Source organism: Takifugu flavidus, chromosome 3 (genome assembly GCF_003711565.1).
Source record: "Takifugu flavidus isolate HTHZ2018 chromosome 3, ASM371156v2, whole genome shotgun sequence".
Classification (NCBI taxonomy): Eukaryota; Metazoa; Chordata; class Actinopteri; order Tetraodontiformes; family Tetraodontidae; genus Takifugu; species Takifugu flavidus.
Window position 1 is genome coordinate 7,415,436 of NC_079522.1, and position 18,347 is coordinate 7,433,782.

The following is an 18,347-nucleotide window of genomic DNA, read 5'->3' on the forward strand; positions in this document are numbered from 1 at the left end:
GAGAACAGAGCGAGGGATAAGAATCAGAAACATCAGCATCGGAAATGCTTGGCTGCTTTGCTTTGTGGGAACAATTCTCATAACAGAGGAAATGGTCTTTATTAGGCTTACTTCATGGCTCGCCTTTTTAACCTTGTTTGTCATCTCCTTTTGTACCCTTTCGGTTCTTTGTATTCTGATTCGTCCTGGCCCAGGAAAACAGTGTGGGAAAAGGGGAAGGTTGGACCAGTCTAAAAAGAAGGCCTTTATCACCCTTATATCCATATTAGGGAGCATGTTCCTGAGGTGTCTTTGGAATATAACTTGGTCTGGTTTGAACGAGATGGTGGTCATGAACGAGTGTTTTGTGATGATGTTTGGAACTTGGTTTAATGCGCCGTGCACACTGGTCATACCTCTGCTGTATCTGCAAAAAAACAGAGCATTTTCATGCTGTAAATGCAACAGCAGTTGACGATTTGCTATTAATTCAATCATATCTGCAAGAGTAAAAATCTGACATCCTGATTTGTCTGTGTACATTGAGCTGAATAATAAACCTGTTTTGAAATATTGACATTCTTTATTTTAAACAATCTGTTTCATTTCAATTCCTACTTGATGGATTAGTCTGTTTTACATTGTTCAATAAAGAATCAGAATCATGTTCATTTGCCGTGTATATGCAAACATAAAAGGAATTTGGTTGATAGTACTTTCACTCCCCTGTGTATGCACGCATGCGTACACACATTTAGACACATATACAATGCACACATAAAGGTATAAAAGTGGCTGATGGCGAAAAGATACTTAAATGGTAGTGAAATTAACACTGAGTTTGCAGTGCAGATAAGATGACTAAATACTAGGTTTTTATCAAAGTGTTGGCCTGTAGGAAAAAAAAGTTCTTGTGTCTGGTTGTGACCTGAAGGGCCTTCCAAAGGAGAATGGTAGGAACACATTGTGTGACATTGTGCGACACTAATGACCCAGTGTGACCTGTGCTGGAGGTGTTTTTCTGACATTTCCTGAGTCTTCAGGCCTGGCAGCTGCTAAACTTTTGTAGGCCTTAAGCATCATGGGTCATATCACCTCACCCCCACCAACCGCAGGTTCCACTCAAACCTTTTCTATTTATTTTAAAAGTGAGATTAAATAATCATAAGAAATGTATATACTAAGATATATAATAAAAACTACAGAATTACACAGAAATTAGGAATGTGTACCTCTGCCACCAACTCTTTCTAATACATGTATGTTCAGCAGAACCCCCTCCCCTACCCACACAAATTAAAGTGCAAGAACATAGTAATGAAAAGATTGGTGCCTTTGCCACATTTATTTAGTACAAAAAAAAGACTTAACATGTTTTTTTTAAAAACCCAAAGTAGTTCATATTATGTGTAATATGTCTTTTTCAGATTTCCAAAAATCCTTGTTTCAACAACAACCTTTTTCTAGACTTCACATCCATTTACTTGAATAAAACACTGACATCAGATTCCATGACAATTGGACAAGGCGTCATCATTACCAAACTCTTTATTACACGCTGTGTCCCATTATTGCCGATATCGTTATTTGTCTCTCTGGGTCTACACAGATGATGCCAATATTTTGTCCGCATACCAGCGACACTGAGACTCGACCAAGGTAAAAATGCAACTCAATTCCATGACATCAGTGCTGTCATCCTACAATGTGCTCGTGGAAACTGCTACTGTGGTTCCAAAAATGAGGAGGAATGTGCATCTGTAGGTAGGAAGCGAAGAGGACATGCAAGGGTGAAGAACTAAGAGTAGGGACTCTGAATGTTGGGAAAGGTGGAAGGCAGATAAACAAGGAGATTTAGAAGAGAATGTCATCTTGTATAGAGAAGGTTCATTTATAGATATTAGCGACTGCAAATTACAGTGTGACGGGGTGCAATTTGGACCCAAATGCAGCACTCTGGAAAGCTGGGACCGGTGGTAATGACCTTTATTAGTACACAGGCAAACAGGAACTCAGGCAGACAAAGAAACACAGGAAACAGTATGTTCTTCCGGCTCAGGGCCCGCACAAAGTCTATGGGTTTCAGGCTCGGGGATTGGGTTGAGCGGAGCCAGGAATCAGAACCGGGGGGGAAGGACGTGAACCCTCGGAATCGTACAGTTCCGTTTACAGCGGGCAGGAGTGACAGAGAGAGGCTTACAGGAGATGAGGCCGACAATGCAGCAGAGCAGACTGGGGACGAGCAGCAGCGATGTCGGGACCAGGCGGAGAAGTCAAAACCAGGTGAGCAGACAGGAACCAGAAACGCTGAGGCAGAAGTCGTGGTCAGGGACGGAAAGCTGGTGAGTTTACCAGGAGACAGGCAATGCGGGCAGGTCAGGAGCAAACAGGTTTGGCAACTGGAGGTCAGGCAGATAAGTGCTGGAGAGTCTTGCATGGAAACATTGAAGAACAATCTGGCAAGGATTGAGGGTGCAGGGGAGGCTTATAATCCGGGCTGATTGGGACTTGGCTGCAGCTGTGCTTGCAGGTGAGTGGAGTTGAGCTGACGGGGTGGGAGTGGCTGGCAGGTAGAGTGGAAAATTACTGAGGCAGAGGGACAGGAAGGAACTGGGGGAATGGAGCTGTGACATACAGAAGTGGTACAGAGCCAGACAGCATAAAATAGAGTGAAATGAAAAGGACAAAGACAACCTCAAGAAGTCAGGGAAGCTAAAAATGATTTTGTATGGGTTTTCATGGAGGTATGAGAAAGGCTTTGGGTGTTCAAGAGGTCATTCCATGAATTCACAAATACAAGTTTAGGCCAGCACTTTGTGTCTCACCTGAAAGGAAATTAGATGTATAGAAAGGGGTAGCTAAGTGTGCCTTTTAACATAAATGTAAATATATGACAGGGTGCTAAGAGACAAACAAGGGCAGCATATGACCTAATCTGGCATAAAATTATATTTCCATGGTTCAGGACACGTATGAATGTTGCAAGACAATGGTGGGTTGAGATGCAGGAGAAGTTGAGAGGGATCAGGCAGGAGGGTTGGGTGGAAAAGAGGTGAAGAAGGATGAAAAAGCTAGTAGAAAAGTGGAGAAGGTGGAGGCAGAGAAAAGTGTCAGTTGTGACATGTAACAGAGAGTAGCGTTGGAGCTGAATGGTGGCATTCGACTGAATACATCAGCATCGTCATTGGACCCTGATGCAAATTCTACCTTTTCTAAAGAGAGAGAGAGCAAGAGATTAATACATTAGAGAGCATACAGACATCGTCCCCAGACAGGTGACATGCCGCAAGCAGCTCTGATGAGGTTTGTTCTTTATTTGTCTTCTGTTCAAAGTTTCCAATCATGATAGCTGCTGATTCCCTTACGTCGTTCATGTAAGGAACAATGTTACATTGTTTCTTCAGCTGATGTACCTGTTTGCCAATAACATTAGAGGTACTCTGATATCAGAGGTAACACTCGTTTGAAAGGGTCTCAGTGGAGGATGTATTTTTGAGCTTGTGATGATGCGTTTCCATCTGCTATTTTGAACTTAAAAGTTTTGATATTTTGCATTTTTGAATCTTGTCTCAATAGATAGAACAGGTTCATTGGACCCCAGTGAATTTATTTTTCTTTATTGTTTTCAGATGAAGATGATAAATGCCTCCTCATCAAATGGTTCATCCTCTGAAGAAGCCCTCCCTTTTGGAATACAGTGCATCTTCATCAGTCCAGGCTCTGTAAACTTCACTATATTCTACCTGACAAGTGTCCTACTAATGTTTCCACTCTGTGTCCTGATTCTGTACCTGGGTCTCCAACAATGGTGGCAGCAGCGCTCCACCTCCACAGCAGCAACGATGGGTCACTCAGACGTTTTCATCTACCACTTGGTTGTCATGGAGCTTGTTGGGGTCTTGGGGTGCATCCTCTGTTGTATTGGCATCCGCGCCACAAGGAATTTCTTTACAATAGGGAACTATTTCTGGAATTTTCCCTGGTGTGGAGAGGCATTGTTTCACATCCTCACCTGTCTGGAGCGCTACCTGGCTGTTGTTCACCCCATCACCTACCTGAGCTCCAGAAGTAAACAAGGGATCACAATCAAAAACATCTGCATTGGATGTATTTGGTTTCTTTGTTTTATTCTGACAGGTCTGTTGTCTGCAATGCAAACCTTTATAATAGTCAATATCATTCTTCTGCTTTTTGCCATGTTGGTGCTGTCTTTCTGCAGTATTTCTGTTCTTTACATTCTGATTCGCCCAGGACCAGGAGACAAGCCTGGGAGCAGGGGCATGTCCAACCAATCAAAGAAGAAGGCTTTTTACATTGTCATGGTCATACTGGTGGTGGTGTCACTGAGATTTTCATGTAATATAGTTTATATAGCTTCTTTTTTAGGCTCACAGGCTAATTGTCTCGTGGTAAATTTTCTAGTCTGGTTTAATTTGCCCTGCAGTCTCTTCTTACCTTTCCTGTTTTTGCACAGATCAGGAAAATTTACTTAATTTAATTTTGTACAAGCAATACTATTTTGGAACACATTTCTGAATTGGTGTCTGTGTAGTGAAAATATTTTTTTGTTAAAAAAGTGTGTATTGGAAGCAAAATGCAGCCACTGGCAAAAGTCAGCACATTTTAAATGGAGATTTTCAATATCGTTTGGTTGATTTCGTTATATTAAAGAAATATCACATATCAAATTGAAAAGATAATCAAACTGATATCGGAACTGCCTACCTTTTATGTCCATATCAAGCTCATATCCTTGTTAGTCACTGACATCAGCAGATAGACCTCTGATAGACTTGCATCTTATTTGTAAATGTCTTGTTTTTCCAATTTGTAGAGTTTTCTTGAAAAAATTATCCAATGTGGGATAAATAAAAGAAAAAAGAAAAAATTGTTCATTATTACTGTCTTCCTACTTAGGAAGACAGTATAGGAAAGGATTTTCAAAGCCCAACAATAGGATCTCGGATTAATTCTGTGGAGGACATTTGATGACACAAGTGGTTCTCTCACATGAATGAGGCAACAACTGACAGACATTCAATTTAGCCTGAGTGTGGTGAGAGAACCTTTCCATCTCTGAGTCAGACTCCACTGAATCATTGCCAGAGAAACCTGTGATATACATTGATCAAAAGGTGAACCAAATTTGACAGAAATTTAGATGTGTAAAACACATAGGTCATTTTTATTGTCCTTTTTTCTCCCATTGTATCTCCCATCTTCTTTTACAACTTTTTACCAAACTTAAAACAAATCACACTGAATGGAACCTTAACAAATCTTGACAAATATATGATGGCAGCCAGGTTCAACAGACATCATCCTTAATCATGTGGGATTATGGAGACCAATCTACAGAGTTTCCAAAAGTTCGACCCCTTTGACCCTTCCATTGGTTACACCCTTTTTATGACTTTCAGTTCTATTTCTCCTCTGTGGTCCATCATGACAGAAAGCATCTCGATTGTCTGGTGGATGTCATGGCTTGTATCAGCCAGGGATGTGACGCGTTTTTGTAATTTCACAGAAAGACTTTGTAATTCGCATAAAACATCTTTCGTTGAAGCCAAATCAGTGAGGAATCCAGTGGATGTTAGATGCTAACATAAATTGGTGTATCTGCTGCACCAAAGTAGGATCGAGCCATCCTCACTGGCGGACTCAAAATGATGTACTAACACTAAACACATCTTTCAGTTAATCTTTGACAGTACTGAAACTGCTGGACACCCATCTTATTGCAAACATCTGATTTTTAGAATCTGTCTTTTCCGTGGACTGGTGGTAAACTGAATAAAGCTTTGAAAGGTAAAACCTCGAAATGATTACAGCCTGCCACTTCTTACAATGAGACATTCACCGCAAACCGGAAATAGTGAACGAGACAGTGAAATGCCTAAAGTTGAAGGAAATCCTGTGTCAATCTAGCTGTGAGTCCAGTCGTGAGCATTTGTCACATCATTCTTCTCATTAAGATTCATGATGGGACGATGCTGCGATCAGAGTATCCACAAAAGTAAAACAGATTGGGGCCGACTTCAGGGAACATGTTTGTGCAGGCATAAGAGCATATAAACTGAGGGGCAGGTCGAACGCAGGACACCTAAAGCAGTGATTATCAACCTTCTTTGAACCAATGCACCCTGACATAATGCTCTTGTTGGACTGTTTGTGGCTGCTGGTACAAATAGTTAATTTATCCGCTAACAGTCTGCAGGTCCCTGATGACTTTACATGTAACATTGAGGGATGAGAGTGTGAGTGCAGCCATTGTACCCGAATGGTGGCAGCATTGTATTGTATACATCAACATTGTGTTTAGGTACTAATGCAAATAATACTTGTTTTTTTAAGAGAGAGAGAGACAGACTGAGATTAACAGATAACACACAGGCATTGCCCACATACAGGTGACATGCAGCAAGCAAGGTTTGTCTTTCATTTGTGGTGTTCTTTATTTTCGCTCACTATTAGATGGTGTGTTTAATTTTATCGTTGTATCATATGATGACAGACCTATTTGTCACTGACCATTACAGATACTCAGATAACATCCGAGGTAATGCTGAATATTTGAAAGGGCCATGTTGTATTTAACTTGGACAGCTATGATGTGTTTCCCATTTGCTTTAAGCTTGAACTCTGTGTCACAGGAGTCAAAAATAGAAACAAGCCATACTATGACAGTTTTGTAGTTAATGATTGTTTGCATAGAACCGATGGAACTAAGTGAATAAATGACATTTGTCTTTCTTGTTTTCAGATGACGATGATAAATGCCATCTCATCAAACAATTCCTCTTCTAAAGAATCCTTACTTTTTGATGCAGAGTGCATCTTTTTCACAGCAGGCTTTGTTAACTACATTATCTTCTTCATAGCAAACATTCTGTTATTGTTTCCAATCTGTGTCCTGATTCTCTACCTGGGTCTACAACAATGGTGGCAGCATCGCTCCACCTCCACAGCAGCAACGATGTGTCACTCAGATGTCTTCATTTACCACTTGGTTGTCATGGAGCTTGTTGGGGTCTTGGGGTGCATCCTCTGCTGTGTTGGCATCCAGGCCAAGAGAGAATTTTTTTCACTGGGGGTTCTTTTATGGAATATTCCCAAGTATGGAGAAGCATTGTTTCACATTCTCACCTGTGTGGAGCGCTACTTGGCTGTTGTTCACCCCATCATTTACCTGAGCTCCAAAACTGAAAGAGGGATCAGAATCAGAAACATCTGCATCGGATGTGTTTGGTTATTGTCTTTTACAATGACGAGTCTTTTGATTTTAAAGCAACTATTTATTATACTCAACTACATTTTTCTGCTTTTTGCCATGTTGGTGCTCTCCTTCTGTAGTATTTCTGTTCTTTGTGTTCTGATTCGCCCAGGACCAGGAGACAAGCCTGGGAGCAGGGGCATGTCCAACCAATCAAAGAAGAAGGCTTTTTATATTGTCATGGTCATACATGGAGTGGTGTCCCTTCGGTTATTAAGTAATCTAGCCTGGTTTGTTTCTCATTTAAAATTCCAGAGTGACTGTGTGGCGATGAATTGTGCTGTCTGGTTTAATCTGCTCTCTGCCCTGATGTTATCTTTATTGTTCCTGCTCAGATCAGGATCATTTACATTTTTCATGTGCAAAGTTAATTAGGTTCCACATCATCCAGGTTACTTAAGAAAATGGAATAATATTGTTGACAGGAAAAGCACTTAGAATTCCACTCCAATTGTAGTTTTTTTTTTTAAATTAAAAAAAAAAATTATGTAGTGTAATATTTATATATCCAATCTGACTCTTATCATTGTTTTGATATGTATTTGATGACCAATGAGACATCAGTGTGACAATAACAATTCAAACTACAAGTAAAAGGAGCATTTGTTTTAAAGAGTTTACAAAATCAAAACAGCTAAGCATGTTAGCGCAGCTGTGACTGAAGCCAGATACTCAGAAAATAAAATGACAAAGACATTAAAACGACGTTAGATCCATTATATTAAAGTTATCTCTTATTTGCTTTTACCTTGTTATATTCTTTATTCTTGTTATATTGTTTCTCATTACTTAATGTTTCTTATTATTTGCTAATGCTTAATGTTCATGATGCTTGATGTGTCAACTCGAACTTCTCTGGTCAAGGGCGACAGAAATGCAGCTGCTGTGAAGAAGTGACATTGACTGGAGATAGAGCTGCAGGGCATGACCCAGGAGGTGTTCTTTTAATCTGTCTGATATGGAAGAATGTGCTGTGTGCAAGCTAAGCTAATCAAATCAGTGAAGACCTACGTATAATCTCACCATTATGATTTACAGTCTTTTGCTTTGTTTGGGACCTGCTATCTTGTGTTTTCCCCCTCTCTTTAGACACATTTGAATTCTGTGTAACTAGGGACCTCCTAATTTCAATAAAAGAAGGATGGCGGAAGTTGTGCGTCAGAACGTGTTGGAGATCTGTAACTGAGCACATTTCTCCGTTCTCCTTGCAAGTAAAATTCAAAACTGTTGTCTTTGCCTCATTTGTTTTTCTCATGTTTCAGGTTGTTTGAACCTAACAAACGAAAAGTGCATTGCCTGCTTAATTGAAAACCAAATCCATTCTTCTTCTCAAGAAGATTTCAACCACTCCATTGTTGTCCATTTCAATTCCATCAATTAGTCCTTTTCCATGGACATGGAGGTTAATGTGGAAAGTCGTTTCTTTCCAGTCGCCGTTCTGGCATAAGTTTTTTTATGTGCTTTAATAGCAAGAACTGTGACATTTAGCAGAAGTGGTGGATCCAGGGATCAAATCTCTCTTCTTCAGCCATCATGGGTTAAAAAAATACAGTGACACTGTCGATAGCTAATGAACCTTCAGTTTTACTCCTTCTGGTTTACTACTTGCTGAACACTGAACAGGCAAAATGCAGCAGTATCAGGGGAAAAGAGAAGTTAAGCCTAGGTTGGAGAAAACTGAAGTCCTGACAACATATTTTGGTCAACATGTAGCAAGAGAGACATAGCAGATTTGTCCAGCCTCCTGCCACTGCCATTCCACATCCACCTGTCAGCTTCAATGCTGACTGGAACTTCAGTTCATTAAGCTTAAGTTATTATAAAAATCTATTTTAAAGTAGCAAGTAGTTCAGCTGCTACACTTTGACTGTTTTTTAATCAAAGAAAAAAAGAAGTTCAGTTTGGTTGTTTTTAGAAATGTATGCACATATGACAATGCATGTTTATTAGAGCCATGTGTCATAGTGTGTCATGCAGTGGTCTAGGATTGTTAGAATCGCAAAGTGCTTTCCAGCCATTATACAATGGTGGGGTGAGCTGAGAAGTTCACGATAGAGGTGGGACTAACCCAAGAATCAGCTTTGAGTCCCTCCTTATGTGCTAAGGTGATAGGCTGAAAGAGGAAGTTGACACTGTATTGAGAGTAAAATGGGGTGGAGTTATGCACTGGAAAGAAGAGGAATGAAGGTTGAAGAAATACAGACAATATATAAAGATGAGAGGGATCTCAATAGAATGGTAGGGTGGAAAAGAGCTGAAAAAGCATGGAAAAGATAGTTGGAGCAAGTTGAAAGAAGTGTCAGTTGTGACATGTAATGGAGAATGGAAATGCTACCGCCTGAATAGTGATAGATTCTAGATAGATTCTTTATTAACACTGCACATTCTGATACAGAAAAATTGGTTGACAACTAGTGTTCACAGCAGTATACTGTATAAGTAATGTAAATAAACATAAAATATAAATGATAGAAAAAAAAACACTCAAAGGAGATAGTGGACATGAATAAGTGGCGTTGATGGCCATAGGTGAGGACTGAGACGTAGATCGACCGGTAAATCGAGAGCTTTGCCTTCCGGCTCAGCTCCTTTTTCACCACAACGGATCGGTTAAGCGCCCGCTGCTGACGCCGCTCCGATCCGCCTGTCGATCTCTCGTTCCTTCCTATCCTCACTTGTGAACAAGATCCCAAAATACTTGAACTCCTCCACCTGGGGCAGGACCTCCTCCCCAATCCGGAGAAGGCACTCTACCTTTTTCCGGGCGAGGACCATGGACTCTGACTTGGAGGTGCTGAGGCGCATCCCTGCCGCTTTACACTCAGTTGCGAACCGTCCCAGCATTTGTTGGAGGTCCCTGTTCGATGGCGCCAGAAGAACTACGTCATCCGAAAAAATGGAGAGACGAGATCTTCAGCCCACCGAACTCGACACCCTCCACTCCCCGGCTGCGCCTAGAAATTCTGTCCATAAAAGTTATGAACAGAACCAGTGACAAAGGGCAGCCCTGGCGGACTCCAACCCTTACTGGGAACGAGTCCGACTTACAACCGGCTATCCGGACCAAACTCCTGCTCCTTTGGTACAGGGACTGGACGGCCCTTATCAAGGAACCTTCCTCCCCATACTCCCGCAGCACCCCCCACAGGATGCTCCTGGGGACACGGTCATAAGCCTTTTCCAAGTCCACAAAGCACATGTGGACTAGTTTGGCAAACTCCCAACTCCCCTCAAGCACCCCAGCAAGGGTAAAGAGCTGATCTGTGGTTCCATGACCGGGGCGAAACCCGCATTGTTCCTCCTCGATCAGAGGTTCAACTATCAGTCTAATCCTCTTTTCCAGCACCCTGTCATAGACTTTCCCAGGGAGGCTGAGGAGTGTGATCCCCCTATAGTTGGAACACACCCTCTGGTCCCCACTCTTAAAAATAGGGACCACCAGCCCGGTCTGCCAGTCCAAGGGCACTGCCCCCGATGTCGACACAATGTTGCAGAGGCGTGTCAACCAGGACAGCCCTACAACATCCAGAGCCTTAAGATACCCCGGGTGGATGTCATCCGCTCCCGGAGCTCCGCCGCCGGGCAGCAGTTTCGCTACCTCAGTAACTTCCGCTTCGGAAATTGGATGGTCTACCTCCTGGTCATCCGACTCTGCTCCACCTTGAGGATACGTGTTGGTAGGATTGAGGAGCTCCTGGAAGTATTCTTTCCACAGCCAGATAATTGCCCCTGGAGACGTCAGCAGCTCCCCACACACACCTGATACGGTATGGGCGAGTTGCCGCATGCCGCCTCTTAGGCGCAGGACAGTTTGCCAGAATCTTCTCGGAGCAGACCGAAAGTCTTCCTCCATAGCCTCACTGAACTCCTCCCATGCCCGAGTTTTTGCCTCCGCGACTGTCGCAGCCGCAACCCGCTTAGCCAACCTGTACCGGTCAGCTGCTTCCGGAGACCCACAGACCAACCATGACCTGTAGGCCTCTTTCTTTAGCTTGACGGCTCCCCTCACCACCGGCCTTGGAGCCACAGCTCGCGAACGCCGCCTCGACAATGGCAGAGTGGAACGTGGCCCATTCAGACTCAATGTCCCCTACCGCCCTCAGAACACGATCAAAGCTCTGTCGGAGGTGGGAGTTGAAGACCAGCCTGACAGGTTCCTCCCCCAAGCGTTCCCAACAGACCGTCACTAAGCGTTTGGGCCTGCCAGGTCCGCGCGGTGGCTTCCCCCCCCACCTGATCCAACTCACCACCAGGTAGTGATCAGTTGACAGCTCTGCTCCTCTCTTCACCCTAGTGTCCAAAACATATGGCCGCAGATCAGCTGACACTTCTGATCGGGCAGACCGTTCCTCCCAATCACGCCTTTCCAGGTCATGCTGCCGTTGACCACGTGAGCGTTGAAGTCTCCCAGCAGCACGATTGAGTCCCCAGTTGGGACGCTGTCCAGCGTCCGTCCTAGATCTTCCAAAAAGGGTGGGTACTATTGTTTGGGGTATACGCACAAACAACCGTCAGAACCCGTTCCCCGACCGGAAGGAGCAGGGAAGCAACCCTTTCGCTTGACTGCGAGAACCCCAACGTCGAACTAGAGGAGCAAGTCATTGTACTGATATTGTTCGCCAGGATGTGAAGGCCTGGACCTCCTACCTATAGCATGTCTCATTACTGTTGGTAATTAACCTGACAACAGCTGTGTCATCTGCAAACATGTATATGGAGGTTTTGTGATGAATGGGGCAAATATGTGTGTAAAGAGTGAGTTTAAGAGTGGATTAAGAACATACTGGTATTGAGGATTGTGCTGGAGGAGATGAGGTCTCCAAGTCTCGCATGTTGTGGTCTGTAGAAGAGGAAGTCCTTAATCGAACTGCAGAGGTGGTAGTCCAGGTCCAGTGACAGCGGGTTGCGTGAGTTGATAATATTAAAAGCTGAGCTGATTGCGAGGAATTTATCCTCTCATAGGAATTGGGGTTCTTTAGGTGTGTCAAGATGGTATCCTCAGTGCACCTCTGGATTTTACAGGCAAACTTTCACTGGACCAGGTCAGCAGGGATGGATGTTTTTCTATTCCATTTTCCCTGTCATATTCTGCTCCATCTTAATTCATGCAACTCACCTGTGACTTTTCTCTGCTCCGCAGCATAATGTGGCACACCTGTTCTTTCCCCAGGTATTCGAAGCCCCTACCTCACACTCGCTCCTTATCGGATTGTTTTGCGCTCATGCCAGACCTTCCAGATTTTTTTTGGACTGATTTCTCAGTATCAAACTTGCTTGTTCCTGACCCTGCCCATATTTTCTGTTCGGCCGAGTCTCTGCCTGCTCCTTGTCTGTTCCTGTCTGCCTGAGTATTTCACGTTTGTGGATTTATCTCCAGGATTACTTCGGTGAGAGATCTCACTGTTATCAGAAGCTGTTTCATCTGTTTTTGTGCAGCACCTGGATCCTGTTTCAACACGTGATATTCCCATGTGCATTTTAGCATCGGAAACGCCAACTATCTATCTCTATGACAGAGACATCAGTGTAAAAATCATCTTTCACAAAAACACACACATCCTATTTTGTTTTTTCCCAGCCTCTGATGTGCAGTCTGCTCTGTAGACACTGTTTCCCTGACGTTTTATGGCTGAATCTGGGATGTTTCCATGCAACTGTGTCTCTGAACTCATTGTGATACAGCTATCCCATTCAGTATCGGCATAGTCATGAGACACTAATGCAAATAGAACCTTTTTTTAAAGGGAGGGAGAGACCTTAAGTGCGGAGAGAGCGTACAGACATTGTCCGTGGACAGCTGACATGCAAAAAGGAGCTCTGATAAGGTTGGTCTTTGACTGGTTTTCTGTTCAAGGTTTCCAGTCATGGCTAGATTGGGATTTATTTTATATGAGCTGATGTCTGTGTAGATTCTCATTCATCCAGGTCATAGTTAACCAAAGTTAGATCTCACTTTGGAATTGTTGATGTACCTGTAACCTGTAATCATAAATCAGAGTTAATGATGAATATTCCAAAGTGACCTTTGTAATATATACTCCATATTACAAAGCTTGTGATTATGTCTATTCAATTTCTATTTTGAGCTTGAACTCTGATTTTCATCAGTCAAAAAGAAAATATACATGTGAAGTAGAGACCTCAATAATTAGTTCGTAGATTGTGATGAAATACTTTGTAGAACAGTGACAGAATCACATTTGTCTTTTTAGTTTCAGATGAAGATGATAAATGCCTCCTCGTCAAATGGTTCATCCTCAAAAGAACCCTTCTTTTTGGAATTAGAGTGCATCCTCACCAGTCCAGGAACTGTTAACGTCACTATCTTCTACCTGACAAATGTCCTTCTAATGTTTCCAGCCTGTGTCCTGATTTTGTACCTCGGTCTCCATCAATGGTGGCAGCAGCGCTTCACCTCCACAACAGCAATGAAGTGCCACTCAGACATCTTCATCTACCACTTGGTTGTAATGGAACTTGTTGGTGTCTTGGGGTGCATCCTATGCTGTATTGGCATTCAGACCAACATGATTTTTTTTATATTAGGGGCTTATTTATGGAATATTCCCAGGTATGGGGAAGGTTTGTTTCACATCCTCACCTGTGTGGAGCGATACCTGGCTGTTGTTCACCCCATCACCTACCTGAGGTCCAAAAGTGACCGAGGGATCAGAATCAGAAATATCTGCATTGGGTGTGCTTGGCTAATTTGTTTCACAGGGACAATTGCAATGGCTGAAATGGAAATATTTAGAATAATCAACTATATTTGTCTGCTATCTGTCATGTTGGTGCTGTTCTTCTGCAGCATTTCTATTCTTTGTATTCTAATTCGCCCAGGACCAGGAGACAAGCCTGGGAGCAGGGGCATGTCCAACCAATCAAAGAAGAAGGCTTTTTACATTATCATGATCATACTGGGAGCGGTGTCACTCCGACTTTTAAGCAATCTGGCTTGGGTTGTTTTAACTATAGAAAAACTGTGGGATTGTATTATGTTTAATTGTGCCATCTGGTTTAATCTGCCCTGTACTCTGGTGTTACCTTTACTGTTTCTGCAAAGATCAGTAATGCTAATTAAGAACAAAGTTCTGCATTGTCCATTTACTGTCAGACAAATTACCAACACAACTCCTTCGTAATTTATCTCAACCATCAGTTAACATCCTCTCTTGCCACATTTTTCTCCATCACTCTTCCACACATGTGAAATCGTGCTCAACATGATGAGAGTTTGCTAAGTCATCCTTTATGTCTATCATGTTTCTACGTTGTTGTGAGTTAACTGGTTTGTGTGGTGCATTTGGTCACTCAGGAGAAACCTGGAACAAGAACTCTAATCTAATCTAAATTGTTTTTGTCATCTGTAAAAACACTAAAATAATAGCATATGGTTTACTGTGTAGTAACATTCAAAACATACAAATTTGACTTGCACATACGTATTATCTCTATTTTGACGTGTATTTGATGGCCAGTGAATACAGTTGGAGAATATATTTGCTGCTGTATTTGTGAGGTTAATGTCAGTGATTATCTTCAGAGTAAATGGAAAAAACAAGCTTGTAATATAATTACATACGATGCAAAATGAGGAACAGTTTAGCTCAAGTAACGTCTTAACGTAAAAAAAATAGGAGCTCAGATGAAAATCCAGTTTATGTTCAATTCAATAAATTTTTATTACTTTCAAATATCCAGTGGTTTTTATTTCACAAAACAAAATTAAAGCATTTATTTTATTTCTTGATTCACTTTACTGGCTTAAGTCAGTAGTGAAAAATCATTTGAAGGCTGGACAGCGTCTGTGTGTGTGTGTGTATGTGTGTGCCAGATCGTTATTCATGTTCCGATGACTTTCCAGCGTATTACTGTTTGCCTGCCTGCCCGGTTCCGACCTTGCCTGTTCCTGACCATTCTGTTTTGCCTGCTCCCCGGTAAACCCTGTCTGCCTTCTGCCCAATCTCGACCTTGCCTGTCCTCGACTATTCTATTCTGCTCGCTCCCCGGTGAATCCTGTCTGTTGTCTGTGTCTGACAATAAAGTGGTGTTCAGCCAAACTCCTGTGTCGCATTTGGGTTCTCATCTGGTTCGTGACAGTCTCAGCATGTTTGTTTAGAGGAACATCAAATATTTTCTGCTCAGTAATCTAAAATATCGATTTTTACAGGAAGAACTTTGCAACTATTGACACTGTGCAGTCTAGTCACAAGAGCAGGCATCATTATGTAAAACAGACTTCATAGGAAAATGAACAGCAACCTCCTATTTGTCATGTCAAAACATTCTAAATTTGAATGTGATAAATGGCATAAAGCAGAGTAAAAAAAAGTAATTACAATTTTGGTCCTTTTGTAACATTTATGTTACATTGGGCTCGATTATTAAGAACAACAGAGATGTATAGAGACGTGGCATTGACAAGGGAATAGATTTGAAGAACCAAACAGTGAAGTCATGTAAGAGAGATGTGGAGAGCTTGATCAAGGGCAGAAGAAAAGTGGTATGGTACTCTTGCCAAGGAAGAGTACTATGATGCAATATTTGCTTTGAGGCTGTTGAGAAAGAAGTACAGACATGGTCAGAGGGACTGTAATGTGCCTTTAAAGATATATATAAAAAAAAAAAGAATATGACAGGGAGCTGAAAGAGGGACAAGGGGAGTGTATGAGGAAGTCTGCAGTGGAATAAAGTTATGTTCCAGTGGTTCAGGACATGTATGAGAGCTGTGAGACAATGAGGTGAGATGTAAAAGAAGTTCAGGGCGGAAGTAGGATGGCACCAGGGATCAGCTCTGAGTCCCCTCTTGATCACTATGGTGAAAGATAGGCTGAAAGAGAAAGTTAAACAGCAGTGATATTCACAGATGACAGATGATGATCTGCATCGAGAGTAGGAGTAGGTGGAGGAACATTTAGAAAGGCGCTGGTATGCCCAGGATAGAAAAGGAATGAAGATGAGTAAAGCAAGAAGGATAAAAAAGCAAGTTTGGTGCAAGTGGAGAAAAGTTACTGTTGGCACCAGCATTGTCATTAGACCTTGATGCAAATCAGATCTTTTTAAAAGAGAGAGACAGAGAGTGAGATTACTAAGGTAGAGAGCATATAGACATTGTCTCGGGACAGGTGACATGCGGTAAACAGCTCTAATAAGGTTTGTTTTTCATTTGTACTCTGTTCAAAGTTTCCAAATGTGGCACGCGCCTAACGGGGCTCAGTATATCTCTTCTCTAAATTGAGAACGCCACCCCAGGAATTCCACCTGGAGAATTATTATCAAGGCCGCACAAGTGTTTTCTAGTGAGGAGAAGAGACTGGTCCAATGTGCAAAATTAATACTTTTATTTCCAGATATCCTCTAACAACAATTGCTAAAATAGTCTCACGCACCCATTCACACACTCAACGTGCAGATATTAAATTCATGTTCAAGATTATCTTTAAAACACCTGCACCCCACAGGGTAGGATCTGCACCAATTAATCAAATCCAAATAACATGCAAAAAAATAACCCACACAAACAATTAACATCACAAATCAGCCCCAAATCCCTCCCCCCGCAACAAAACGTTAAACCAATTAAAGGCAATCCTAGTCCTCCTAGAGGCGCAGTTCACTCACACACTCGCACTTTAGATTGGACCCCACACGATGATACCTCTCAGAGGTAGACAGGAGTGACAGTTGGGAGCATACGCGATAAACCCGATGTGGAGGGCAAAACAGCAGCCGGCCAACAGCAACGGGAGGAAACCGCACTAGAGCCGGCACCTGTAACAATTTCTCCTGTTAAGAGAAAGCAATTTTAGGTTCCTGACAATAATTGCCCATATGGTGAAGCTAAAAGCAGCCGCTACGTACGGTCAGGTAAAGGAAAAAAATCTCTAAAGTGGAGACGCACACCGAGCCACTATAGCATTCCCGCTAGCAGGGCTAAACAGCTGACGAACCAAAGACACCCAAGGCTCCCCAGCTCGGATGACAGCAGACCCAGGTGCGCATGGGATAGCACGGCCCGACCGCACAGCAATCAGATGAGGACCAGTGAGCTGTGGCGTGGCACCCAAAAGCTCGACAACAAGAAAGAACAGCCCGTGCAGCACAGTCTCCTTTTAAGGGGAACACCACAGCTGCAACTGCCCCAACAATTAAGGTGATGGGCAGAGCATGAACTCCATGCTGCCACACAATCATGAATAGATAATGATTTAATTTTGTTATTTAAATAAGTTGATGTTGAATCTGTTTTCTCACCAAAAATCACAGGTCCTCTGATGTCAGAGGTAATGTTCTCAATATTTTGAAGAGTCTCATGAAAGTATTTATTACTGCTCTTGTGCTTACGTGTTTCCATATTTTGAAGAACTCTGAATTGCATTAGTCAAAAACCACATCAATCTGTAACGTTATAAAGTAAAGACCTAAAGTTTTGATGGCATGTAGTTTATGACCAACTTCTCCATCAAACAGGTTCATTCACAACTAGTGAAAGAAAATAACATTTGTCCATTTTTTTCCATTTCAGATAAGATGATAAATGCCTCCTCGTCAAATGGTTCATCGATAATGGAACCCTCATCTTTTTATTTAGATTGTATCTCCATGGGATCAGGCTCCATCAACTTCACTATGTACTACTTGACAAACATCCTACTAATGTTTCCAATTTGTGTCCTGATTCTGTACCTGGGTCTCCAACAATGGTGGCAGCATCGCTCCACCTCCACAGAAACAATGATGTGTCACTCAGACGTCTTCATCTACCACTTGGTTGTCATGGAGCTTGTTGGGGTCTTGGGGTGCATCCTCTGCTGTGTTGGCATCCAGGCCAAGAAGGAAATTCTTTCATTAGGCATTTATTTCTGGAATTTCCCCTGGTATGGAGAAGCATTGTTTCACGTCCTCACCTGTCTGGAGCGCTATTTGGCTGTTGTTCACCCCATCACCTACCTGAGATCCAGAAGTGAACAATGTAACAGAATCAGAAACATCTGTATTGGGTGTGTTTGGGTAATTTGTTTTGCAGGGATAATTATGCCGGCTGAAATGGAAATATGTAGAATACTCAACTACATTTTTCTACTTATGGTCATGC

At 42.4% G+C, this 18,347-nt stretch overlaps 1 protein-coding gene across 1 annotated transcript; it reads left to right on the forward strand.

Annotated features, from left to right (window-relative positions):
• Nucleotides 1-13,194: 13,194 nt before the first annotated feature.
• Nucleotides 13,195-15,383, forward strand: LOC130522862 (uncharacterized). Its single transcript, XM_057027649.1, has one exon. The coding sequence runs from the start codon at nt 13,471-13,473 to the stop codon at nt 14,392-14,394; it is 924 nt and encodes a 307-aa protein (XP_056883629.1). The 5' UTR covers nt 13,195-13,470; the 3' UTR covers nt 14,395-15,383.
• The last annotated feature ends 2,964 nt before the right edge of the window (nt 15,384-18,347 follow it).